At 35.4% G+C, this 12572-nt stretch overlaps 1 protein-coding gene across 3 annotated transcripts in view; it reads right to left on the bottom strand.

Annotated features, from left to right (window-relative positions):
• Nucleotides 1-816: 816 nt before the first annotated feature.
• Nucleotides 817-12572, bottom strand: part of LOC117909235 (phenylalanine--tRNA ligase, chloroplastic/mitochondrial-like) — a 76588-nt gene continuing 64832 nt past the window's right edge. For 2 of the 3 annotated variants that reach the window (XM_034823184.1, XM_034823182.1), the window contains exons 3-7: nucleotides 5671-5850; nucleotides 5436-5480; nucleotides 5049-5153; nucleotides 3411-3520; nucleotides 3119-3311 (exon numbers count right to left, since the gene is read on the bottom strand). In XM_034823184.1, the coding sequence (XP_034679075.1) occupies nucleotides 3485-3520; nucleotides 5049-5153; nucleotides 5436-5480; nucleotides 5671-5850 (366 nt within the window). In that variant the 3' untranslated portion in view covers nucleotides 3119-3311; nucleotides 3411-3484. Of the gene's footprint in view, nucleotides 1393-3118; nucleotides 3312-3410; nucleotides 3521-5048; nucleotides 5154-5435; nucleotides 5481-5670; nucleotides 5851-12572 lie in introns of those variants that run through there. The other variant, XM_034823183.1, reaches the window with a different exon arrangement.

Raw genomic sequence — 12572 nt, 5'->3', positions numbered from 1 at the left:
GCACTATTAAAGAAATAAAAGGTTTATTTAATAAATGATGGAAATATCGATTTTTATAGATATATTGGTATAAAAAATTTGATAAAAAATATCAATAAAATAAAAATTAATCAAAACTTATAAAAATGTCGAGAAAATTTTTAAGAAATGACACTATAATAAATTTTGTGATAATTGATAATAGTATGTCGAACTTGAAAATAAAATAATTATCTATTTAATTCAAATAGTTTCCATGATATAAAATAAATTATGATATATGATTTTTTTTTATTAATATAGAAATAATATAAAAAAAAAAACTTCTTAAGAAAATTGTCATGATTTTTTATATTTTTTATAATCAATTAAATGAAATTTAAAAATAAAATGATTAAAATTAATTTATTTATTAAAATATTCATATATTTTTGTGCATATATATACATATATTAGTGAGGACAAATTAACTTGCTCCCTTTGATTATCAAAGCCCCCCGCCCCCCTATAAGCCAATTTAAACAAGCAAGAGAGCTCATATTGATTTTAAAATGGAGAATATGCTTGAAAAATCAATGAATAAATTGATAATCGGTCCAATCAATTGGTTTTAGTGATGACTAAAACCCGAAATTTCTGCAAAATATCAATAATAGATCGATCAATCAACTTTGATGACAACTAAAATCCAAAATTTCTACAAATCATCTTCGATATTTCACTATTTTCTTCATCCTTACATGTAGTAAACAACATAGAGGATGTTATTGGGAGTGTTTCAGAACCTTCCTTAGGGATGCTACAATCTCAATCAACTGTATCATTTTCTATACATTTACTTTGATTTTTTTATATATTTTTTTCATCCTTAGAGACGACTAAGTATATTATTCAACTTTCACACGCACGCACCCACATTCACATCTTTACATATATATGCTAAAGAAGCACTGCCGCATCAGCACATTATTCAAACACAGCTAAAAGATAAGAGTAGAGAGGAGAAAACACTGTCAAATCCCAGATAGTATTCAATCATCTTAGGCTTTCTTCAACCTGCATGTGTCAGAAACGGATTGAACCTGCCCACTGGGACACAAACCAAGGGATGTGCCCGGGATGAGCCATGTCCCTCTTCCACATTAATGCTACCATTTCCTCCATCGCCAACCTTCCAATCAAAGCACTGGATTACAGCAGCAATGGTTGAGGGGACAATTTGCAGTGTTAGTGAAGCTCCGGGGCAAATCCTTCTTCCACTCCCACACGGCAGCAGAAGAAACTGCTGTCCCTTTACATCCAACCCCTTCTTTATACTTCCGTCCTCATTAAGAAACCTGCTGGGGGAGCACTCGAGTGGGCTCTCCCAATAGTTTGGGTCCCTTCCCATAGCCCACACATTAACTAAGATCTCTGTGTTTGCAGGAATGTGATAACCCGCAATAGTGCAGTCTTGGGATGATTGTCTACTGTGTACAATAAAGCCGGGGTGAAGCCTTAGTGTTTCCCTAACAATGGCTTGAATGTAAGGAAGGTTGGGAATGCCTGATTCTTCCACAAGCTACTGGTGTTGTGTGATTTGTTTTAAGTTTAACATCTGCTTTTTAAAATTGTTTTCATTTATTCATTAAAATAAGGATAATGTTAACAATTCCAAAATTTGAAGTAAATAAGAATCTGCTTTCCATATCATATTTTAGGAAAAATGGGGGTCTCTTTAGGAAATGTAGGGTCTACTTTTGAGATTTCTATTTCAAACAGTCTAGAACTATGACCTTCAAACTCTCCTTTAAGTGCTTAGGAAGCTTTCTCAAATAAAGCTTTATTCAAATGTTTTAGTGCAGGTTATAGAATTGGTTGAACCCATTGGTCTTGCTAATTGCATTTGGGTATAAGGGGGCATTAGTATTTAGGTATTTGCTATGAGTTGTACTAGACTCCTTAAGGCTTGAATTAGATTAAGGAAAGATGTGAAAAAGAAAATTGGGAGTAAAAAGAAAGAAATAAAATGTGAAGTGCAATACAAGTTCAAACCCAATAAAGTTACTCCTTCAAATTTATTTTCTATCATAGAAAAACTAAAGAATTTGAACATATAACGGGTTTTAAATAATTTTTACTATATTTTATTTTTCTTCATATTTTTCATAGTAAATCAAACAAGAGAATTTCATGTTTCTTCCTATCTTATTTCCTTTCCATAACATAGGCAATTCAAACTGAAGCTAAAAATTGGCATTGACATAATATTGAGGATGAATTAGCCTAACAAACATGAAAATAGTTCCTAAAGGCTCCATTAGAGTAGCATGTGCTGCATAAGTTATATGCTAATTGTTAATGGAGTTCTTTGGGTAACTAGGGGAGTTGGGGATTAGAGAGTTACTCAATGACCACTTTGGTTTAATAATAAGAGAATTCTCTATATACACAAGTCAGAGTTTAGCCATTGAGGCAAAGATCCTAACCTTTTTAGAGAGTTAATTGCAAGCAAAAGCTTTAGGCCTCTCCAATCTCCTATTAATCTCCTATTAGAAGTAGCTTCTACCATTGTAATATCACGGATGACCAAGAAAAAAAGGAGAACCCTAGAAGCTTGAGGGGTCATAACTCCAAATTATTGATATTAGATCAGAATTGATATGGCCATTTTGTTAGGTTCATTGCCAAAGCAATGGTGCAGGGAGTGTTAGCAAAGCATGGAGTAATACATTCGGTTTCTTCTATAAGAGATTTTTTACCTTATGGATCTTTAGTGAGCATTGTCCAAACCAGTTTGGCCTACAAGATAAATTGATCTTTTTGGACTAGTATACACCTATTTTCATAAATATTGCACAAGGGTGTTTTATACTAATTGGGAAGATTTCTCATCTTGCTTTGTACCTACTATTTTAATATAATAAAATGGTTGTTTATGATGTTTAAAAAAAAATTAAAAACTAAAATAAAAGGGAATACAACTCCAAAAGAGCAATTAATTACTATATGTAAGGTCAGGCATTGTTAAAATTATTAGAGAAACATTGTATACAAAAATAAATTTCACATTGATCAACATAAGCACTATTCTTTCTAGTACATTTTCCTTATTTTCCTTGAAGTGTTTCTCCCATTAAAGCTGGTTTTGAATGCCTAATTTCCCAACTGTAACTAATTCAAACTCTTGTTGATAATTGTAAAATGTACAAGGTAGGAACAAAAAGAATAATAATAGAAAATGTCCATAAGGAGACTTACAAGAGTGAGATAGTAAAATTAGGTTGTCAGCATCAGAAATCTCATCTAAGAACAACCTTCAACTTGCTCTGCACTTGCTCCCTAACATTCCACTGCACCCAGAATCATAGCCAAATTTCAGGTTATTAGTCATTACCTGTAATCAAGACGAAATACTAATCAATTGTACAAATCCCCTAAACATGAAATACCTGCAACTCGTTTATCTCCTCATCTGTGAGTGAACGCTCCATGGACCGGTATGCTATCCGATAACATTGACTGGTCATTCCTTTCTGGTGAAATTGTCGATCAATTGCACCTGGAAGTCAAAAATGTATCTTATAGTTCAGAAAACTTCAGAATGGAGCTTCACTTTCAGGCACTAGGAAAATAGGGACTTATTATGGCCACTATTTCACTATAGATCAGATTGTTAACAATCCTCTTGGAATATATGACAAATTTTGAACGAAAAATTGACTATGATCCTATTATTTAGAGAATAGTAATTTCTCAATTTTAACCTCTTTATAAACCTTCAATATTGGAAACACTTTAAAAGAATATCAACTTCCAAAGCCTCTCTTTATCACAATTATATGTTTGGCATCAATGAATCAGAGTGGAGGTCTTCGTAAGTCCACCATCTGGAGTCCTCCCACTCATATTAGCATATCCAATTCCTGATGGCACTTAAAGCTATGAAGGAAGAACATGTTATTTCCTATACGGACACAGCAGCTCTGCAACCTATGAAAAATGATGCAGGGGACCCAGACCAGTTACCCACCCTCACAAAGGAGAAAAGATACTGGATGCTCCCAGAGACTATTCAGGTTGTCAATGACCAGATTTTCTAAGCTTGGCTTTGTGCAAACTGGATCTATTATTGCAACTGATGGTAGATAGAAAAGAAGAGAAGAGAGAGGATCTCTTTTATGAGCAGCTTCAGAGGATGGAATTGGTCCATAACTGCCTCAGTAGCGTCATGACAACAATATTATTTTCATGGAAAGTCCAAGAACTGAAAAGTGAAATGAAACTAGGGGTGTGTAAAAAACCGATTAAATGGACAAAAATGATAGAACTGAGCCACACTGGCCTGAACCAATCAATTTTTAAAGATTTTTCAACAATTTTGGTTTTCTAAAAAAAACTGAACTATGCCATTTAGAAAACAAATAATAAACCAAACCAAATCAAAAGTTATATACATGCACCTATAATATACAATAACCATTGGTTACGTTATTAATTTGGTGCACTTCTTTCACACTCGATAGAATCCCAAACCAAACTCAGTATGATAAGCATAGACTATAACAACAGTTGTTCATGCGGCTGAGTTACAATAATATGATTTGAAATGAGTTACAATGATGTAATTTGAGCAAACTCTAAAGCAACTTGTTGTAATAAACTATTATAAGCTTTTTGACCAACAATGTCCTATTATGAGCTTTTTGGTTTCGACCCAAATTGATTAAAAAAAAAAATCATTTTATTTGTTGACCGAAATATAGTAAATTAACTTATATCAATTATTGTTTTTAAACTGAACTGAACCGATCAGTTCCCTCTTTAAGTTCAATTAGTCTGGTTCCTAATACATAGAACCGATTAGGCCAGCTTGGGTTCCTAATACATAAAACCAATTAGACTGGTTTGGTTTTATTTTAAAGTTCGAAACTAAACAAACCAAACCGTGAACACCCCTAATTAAAACACAAATTGGTTCGGTGCTTTCAGTGTAACTATACAAATGGTTAGGAAAATTCTACCATGTGAACCATGAAGAGATCTATAGCTAATGAACAATTTACAAGAAGAAACATAAAAAGGCATACCTCCTGGACAAGATCTCCAGCAACTCCTCTTACAACCTCACATAAATTGTTTTCTGTGAACGACTCATTAATCCAAAAACTCATGTCCTTGTAACAAGGAGGATACTGCAAAAAGACAATAGTCAGTTTCTAGCAGCCAATAGAGAAGGTTACAAGGGGCTCTAACAGGTATAAATATTTAGTTATTATGTTGTGTGTAATTAATTTTTTCGATTTCAGAATGTAAAAGACATATTTGCATAAAGGACTTTTTCTGGTTATACTTAGAAATGCCGGCCCCCAAAATGTCTTGGATCCTTTTGCATGAAAATTATGCAACAGTTTCAATTAACACAACATCAGAAGAAGATACTACTATTATCAAACTGAGAAAAATATAAGCAATACCTTTGAAAATGGCTTGAACTTGACCCCAAGCTGGTCCTTTGAGAACTGCATACAAAGCATTTAAATTAAACATTCAGGGAACCTAAATCAGACATTAAGAATGTCAACAAGGTCAATTTTCAGCATGCTTTATTTTCCTAAGGATATCAATTTTGGAAATGATTACTTAACCACAAAGACATAGAAAAGGAGAATAAAATAAAATACAGTATCATTTACTGAATTGGGGAATTACTTGAGAGGTCAACCGCTCATCAGTTAACCAGAAAAGCCGAATATCAGGTATCCCAAACAGAACCATTGCTAGCCGTTCCAATCCAAGCCCAAAAGCCCAAGAAACATTACCTGTTTTACCACTTTTCTGTAATATTTCTTGCTCTGTCACCCCACAACCTAAAACTTCCAACCATTTCTCCTGATAAATTATCAATGGATGTTGCTTAGCGAGATCATAGTGTTCTGCCAAAAAACTATAGGCAATGATTGTCAAATAATAAGTTAATGCAAAACTATTCAAATTAAAATAATTCATTTGGAGATGTCAATGTAATGGCATAATGGTTTCACAATTCAATGGCAATAAAAGGATAATGGTTTGCTACTTCAAGTAGATAATCATACAATAAAATTTCATTGAGGCATTACAGAAATGCTAGTCCAGGGATTTGAAACTTTCTTCTCTGATACATCCCAACTCATGTTCTGAAGTTAAAAATTTCTATCATAAGGTTCACATATTGTGAATTTAGAGTGGAAAACAAGAGTCAAATATGATTATGTAACTAAAAATAAAAGAGAAATCAGGAAAAATAAATAAATTCCTAAAGTTGAATCTAAAACCAATCTTGACTAATGATGGCCTCTAACAACCCCTAGTCAAGTGACTTGTTACAACCCCTTTCCAAGTGGCCCAGTTTTGGCTCATGGCCCTGGGAAGTGCTTTTTAGCAGCCCTTGGAGGTTCTACTTAGTACTTACTCTTTAGTCTTTTCCATAGATTTTCTGAACAGTTAGTCCTAAAATAGAAAGTTAATACTGGTAAATTTATGAAAATTCCAAGAAAGGATATACACATGACCCTAATTGTAGGTTCTTCTGCTGAAGAAACATAATCAAGGCACCTATTCTGAGAATGCACCTTTTACAACCTACAAGATAAAACATTTACTTCTTGGAAAAGTAGCCTGACTTTTCAAGGGATCACTTCAATAAAAATCTCAAGAAAATTGTATTATAAACTGGCCTCCTGATCACTGAACCAGCTGCATACTGAACACTAAGACCAATTAAAAAGGTATTATCCCTTCTAAAAACTCTCTTTTAACTCGCCCAATCCTGTTCACACAAACACACAAGTTGCATTCAATGTAGCTATGTCACTATGAATTCATTCATTTTCCTAGAGTTTCTCATTCGGTCAACCAACACATTTGGATAGCAGGTTCAGTGTAACCTTGCAAGCAGAACAGGAGCACCAATGCTCATGGCTAACACAATAATGTAGTAATTGGATCCCTGAGGTTAGCTTGTAAAAGGAACTTTTACTGCCAGATTTGGGGACATGGCTCTTCTCTGATGCTATAATTGTGTTTGTTAGCGATGAAGACAAGTGGCAATCACCTGTGAAAGGTTAACAAATGCATAGAGATTGGACTCTTAAGGCCCAAATTATGATTTGGCATACTTAGGATGATAATAGGCCCAGTTGGGATTTTATATACTTCAATGTGGATTTCAGTCTAAGTTTTGTTTATGAGTCTAGTCAAAGGATCACAAGTGTTCTTATTTCCAAAATCATTAATGCTTTACATTTTCAAGAGTCTTTCAATTTTTTTTATCAGTTCACATTGTTGATTTTCCAACTTCATTAGTATTGCCATTAGCTCCAAAAGAGTCTAAGGTCTAGAGTTATAGTGTATAAAGTTGGTTCATTTATCTCATACAAAACCTTCCAACTTTCAATGTAATCAATCAGGTGCAGCCTCCAGTTTGAACAATCACAGGTTGCCTCCACGAGAACCAATCAGATGACACCTTATTATGAACCAATCGTACTGTGACAGTTCAACTTGTTTGTGTGATGCAAACTGAACTTAAGTGTGAAGCCTAAGATTTGGAAGTGATTCCTAGAGTCCCAACATGTTTTCTGTTACCTTTCTGTTCGGCATCAATTTTGGCATCAGAGCAAGCTGAGATCATGATCACGAGACCTAGGAGGAGTTTCAAAATAGATTTATCTAATAATCAACATGATGAGATACTATTTTGGTGATGGAACAGCTTGATAGCCTGCATATTCAACTAAGCAACATTGAGACACAAATATCTCAGCCCACTAATGATTTAGCACGTGTTGTGCAAGGAGAATTATCTCAAATTAATAACAACAAAAACTTGGAGGAACATCGGACATGCACCACAATATCCTATATCTGAATGGGCTAGAGGACTACCTGAAACAAGGTGTAAACCTTGTGAAACTGCTGAAGATATCACAAGGAAAGTAAAAGGAGAAGTTCCTAACTTGAAGGAAGGGCGATGCTACTCAATTTGTTGATTGGCTAGCTACAATTGAGGACTGTTTTGATTGGTATGTATGAATGATGAACAGAGAGGGTGGTTTACTAAAATGAAACTAGTAGGCTTAGCAAAAGATTAGTGGATAGATGTTGAAAGAGATACTAGGAAGATGGGAAGATGAGGCTACCACCTGTCAGCACATGGCAGGAGATGAAGGATAAGCTATGTGAAAAATACATGCAGGACCAATTATTGTAATAAGTTATGTAATCACCTCATTACTATGAATCAGAACAACATGTCTGTTGCAGAGACCAAAGTACATGCAAAGATTACATGAGCTAAAGACTTGGAGTCAAATAGTAGAAGACCCAAGGGCAAACTCTTGCATGATTCAAAGCTGGATTGAGACCTCAAATGAGAAGAGAGTTGATGCATCATCCATTATACAGCCTAGAAAATGCTTTTCAATTTGCATTAGATATGGAGGCGTACTTGGGATGTGAGTTTCATCCATAGAACCAGTGCAGAGAAGGTTCACTGATGTAGGTTGCCGTGCAAGAATAGGCCAATCCGAGCCATTTATCCAACCTACAGGGTCTAAGTTCTTCTAATGCCACTAATCCTAAGGGTAAGGTTAATAGGTGTTTTAAGTGTCAACAACCCGGCCAAATAACCTAAATTGTCCAAAGAACAATTTGTACATCGGAATGGAGCATGAAGAACAACAAGAACAACAAAAAGATGAAGAAACCGAAATTCATTTGATTATAGAGCCTATGATCCTGATGACTATAGATGTTGCTCGAAAAGACCTACCATAGATGTTGCTCAAAAACTTTCCTCTCTGTGCAACATCCAGCATGCTTATAGATTTTATGGCAAGGCCTCAATTGCCTAATCTTCCAGCCTATCATATGAATCCAAGTGAGCATGAAGCACTAAAAGGACAATTGGAGTAGCTGCTGCCCAAGGGAACTATTCATGAAAGTTCAAGCCCTCGTGCTGTCCCTGCCTTGCTAACACCAAAAAAAGATAGTAGTTGGCAGTCACACTACTAACAAGATAGCCATCAAGTATCAGTTTCCTATCCCTTGATTCAATCACATGTTAGATATGACATGATGGCTGGCTCTTGCATATTTTCAAAGATGGATTTAAAGAGTGGATATCATCAAATAAGCAGCACACTGGATAATGAATGGAAGACGGACTTTAAAACGAAAGATGGCCTCTATGAGTGGCTAGTCATGCCTTTTGGCCTTTTGAATGCCCCTAGCACATTCATGTGCTTCATAAATCAAGTACTTCAGCCATTTATTGAAAAGTTCCTGGTTGTTTACTTTGATGACATCTTAATTACAGCAAGACCAAAGGAGATCACATCTCTCATCTATCGCAAGTTATGACAGTTGTTCGCCAAGAAATGCTCTACATAAATTTGAAGAAATGCTCTTTCATGATCTCAGCAGTAGTATTCTTAGGCTTCTTGTTTTGGCAAAAGGATTGGAAGTATGAATGAAGTAAAAGCCATCCTAATTCCCAACACATCACAATAAGTACAAAGTTACCATGGGCTAGAAATGTTCCATGGACATTTCATCATAAGTTTCAGCAATGTTACAGCCCCTATAACTTATTCTATGAAGAAAAATCAGTTGAATTGGACCAAGGCAAAAACGTTAATTGAAGCACTGGTTTTGCAGCTTCCAATTTTCCGGTAGGTGTTAGAAGCGGCATGCAATGCATCAAATATAAGAGTTAGAGGTGTCCCTACTGCATTTCTCAGCAAAAATCTTAATGAAGCAAAGTAGAAATATTGTATCTATGACAAAGAATTCTTTGCAGTGGCTCTTAGCAAATTGGCATACACTCTTTCTTCTATTGCCGTACAAGTTGTTGGATTTGACTCGTTTAAGAGACCTTATCCTTCTTGCGAAGATTTTAGCACTATATGTGTTGCTTTAGTGCCTAGAAATTCGGCAGAATATGGTGATTTTTTACATGATTGATATTGCTTCAAAGGGACTCGGCTTTGCTTACCCAAAACATCATTTCATGAGCAAGTAATATTGGAACTTCATGCTGGAGAAACAACTGGTCATTTTGGAAGAGATAAAACCATTACAATGGTGGAAAATCATTTTTATTGACCAAGTCTGAAAAAGATGTGGCTAAGAATGTCTCCAGCCATCGAACCTGCAAATTATCAAAGAGGAAAAGGAAGAATACAGATCCATACATGCCACTTCTGTGCCACATGAGCCATGGCTAGACCTATGCATGGATTTTGTCCCTGGTTTGCCGAAAACTATCAGAGACATGATTGCATACGTGTAGTGGTAAATCATTACTCCAAGATGGTACAATTTATCCCATGCTTAAGGACTAAAGATGTTGCCTAATTGTTAAACTCTTCTTCAAGGAATACCTATCAAAAAAAAAAAAAAAAAACCTCTTCTTCAAGGAAATTGTTCGCCTTCATGATTTTCCTAAACTGGATGGTAGGTCCATGAGTTACTTCTGGTGAACTTTATGGAAAATACTGAATGCCAAACTAAAGTTTTCTTTTGCTTTTCACCCTCAAACAGATGGCCAAATAGAAGTCGTTAATTGAAGCTTGGATCATTTACTTCACTGCCTAGCTGGAGATCAGATCAATGGCCGAATTTGCAAATAATAGCTCCCTGAACAGGTCTATTGGTCACAGTCCATTTGAGATTGTGACTGAATCACTTCCTAGAAAGCCTATGGATTTGGTTCCTTTACCAATGGATGCATGACCTAGCATTGAAGCTGATGCTTTTAGTGAGCATATAGATGACATACATTATCATGTTCAATGAAACTTGTTTTCATCAATGAAATTATAAGTCATATGATTACATGTTTTTCCCGCTTGCCTATCAAATAAATAAATAAGTCATACGATGATGTGAAAAGAAAATTTGCTGAACTTGTTGAAGGTGATATGGTTATTGTGTGAATAAGGCCTGAACAATATCCTAGAGGTGCCTATAAGAACTCCACTCAAAGAATGTTGGTCCCTATAAAATTCTTAGGAAAACAAGTCCCAATGCTTATGTACTTGACTTGCCAGAAAATATGGGCATTAATAAGATCTCTAATATTGAAGACCACACCCTTTTTCCTAATCCTAAAGCTGCTACATCAATTAATGGTCCAAATGGTCATCTTCTACCAGCCCCTTGATTGAAAGAGAAGATTGAAAAGTTTTTGGTCACTAAATTGTTTCAACCAGAAGAGGAGGTTATCAAAAGCATCTTGTGGAATGGAGAGAAAGGCCACTTTGAGATTGTATGTGGATCACAAGCAATGAATTTCAGCAGTTGAATTGTGATCGTTATGAGAAATTTCATGCCTTTAACTTGTCAAGGTTGAGTTTTCCAAAGGGCGTGGGGGGTATTGGAGTGTTCTTATTTCCAAAGTCATTAATGCTTTATATTTGCAAGTGTCTTTTAATTTTTATTTATCAGTTCAAGTTTTTGATTTCTCAGCTTTATTATTACTGTGATTGGTTCCAAAGAGTGTTAGGGGTCTTAAGAGTCTTAGGGGTCTTAGGGTTGTAGTTTACAAAGCTGATCACTCTATCTTCTAAAAGGATCAATGAATGAAAACACAAAACCTTCCAGCTTTCAATGTTTTCTTTTTTGTGTGATGCAAACTAAACCTATATGCGAAGCCTAAGGTTTTTGGAAGTAATTCCTAGACTCCCATCATTTTTTCTGGTAATTTTCTGTTCTGCATCAATTAGGGCATGAAGCACAATGCATCAAATATGTAAGAGCAACTAAAGAGTACACATCATTCACTACAAAGAAAGGGGAAAGGAAAACATTCAATCCATAAAAGTGTTGCCAGCATTCCATCTGCTGGCAAATAGTCATTGGCATGTTGCCATTTGACATGGACATGAGTTCAGGAAAAAGATACTCCTCAAAGCAAGAATTTTTTAATTACTGTGTGGAACATCAGTGTTTGTGTATGCCCACCAGTATGTGTGTATATATGTTTATGAATTTCTCCTTCAATAGTGACGCTAAAAAATGCTGCCATAAAATAAAATACAAAAATGTCTTGACATCATAAATGCCTTCATAATAGGTCCTGTAAATCCAAAATAGGACATAATGCCTCTTCTTTTTCACATTTGACGACAACAAAGAGCCCCACACCCCCTCCCCACATCAGAAACCTAGATTCGGATTAGACCTCAACACACTACTACAAAATCTCTAGTCGGATTTGTGATCTCAAGTCAAGCTAAAGTTGATGCTAATTTGCTTTCTTCCTGCTTTGCCAAAGAATTGAGCTCCAAAGAGGTATGGAGCAAAAAGTTTTGGAATAAAGAACCCTAAAAAAAAACAGAACAAAATTGTTAAGGAGACGTTATTGGGGTGGAATGGGTCTTTTGTGGGAAAAAAGAGGAAGGGTGTTTGGAGAGCAAGTCCTTTGTGTCTTTTTTGGATGGTTTGGAAGGCAAGGAACAAAATTGCCTTTGAGGAAGAAGATCTATCTATTCAAAGGCTTAAGTATTCGTTTGTATATTTTCTTTGGTCGGAGACGAAATTGTCTATAAAAGATGGCCCCTCGACCT

This window comes from Vitis riparia, chromosome 19 (assembly GCF_004353265.1).
Source record: "Vitis riparia cultivar Riparia Gloire de Montpellier isolate 1030 chromosome 19, EGFV_Vit.rip_1.0, whole genome shotgun sequence".
Lineage (NCBI taxonomy): Eukaryota > Viridiplantae > Streptophyta > Magnoliopsida > Vitales > Vitaceae > Vitis > Vitis riparia.
The sequence above is the reverse complement of the archived record's forward strand: the minus strand, read 5'-3'. Positions and strand labels throughout refer to the sequence as shown.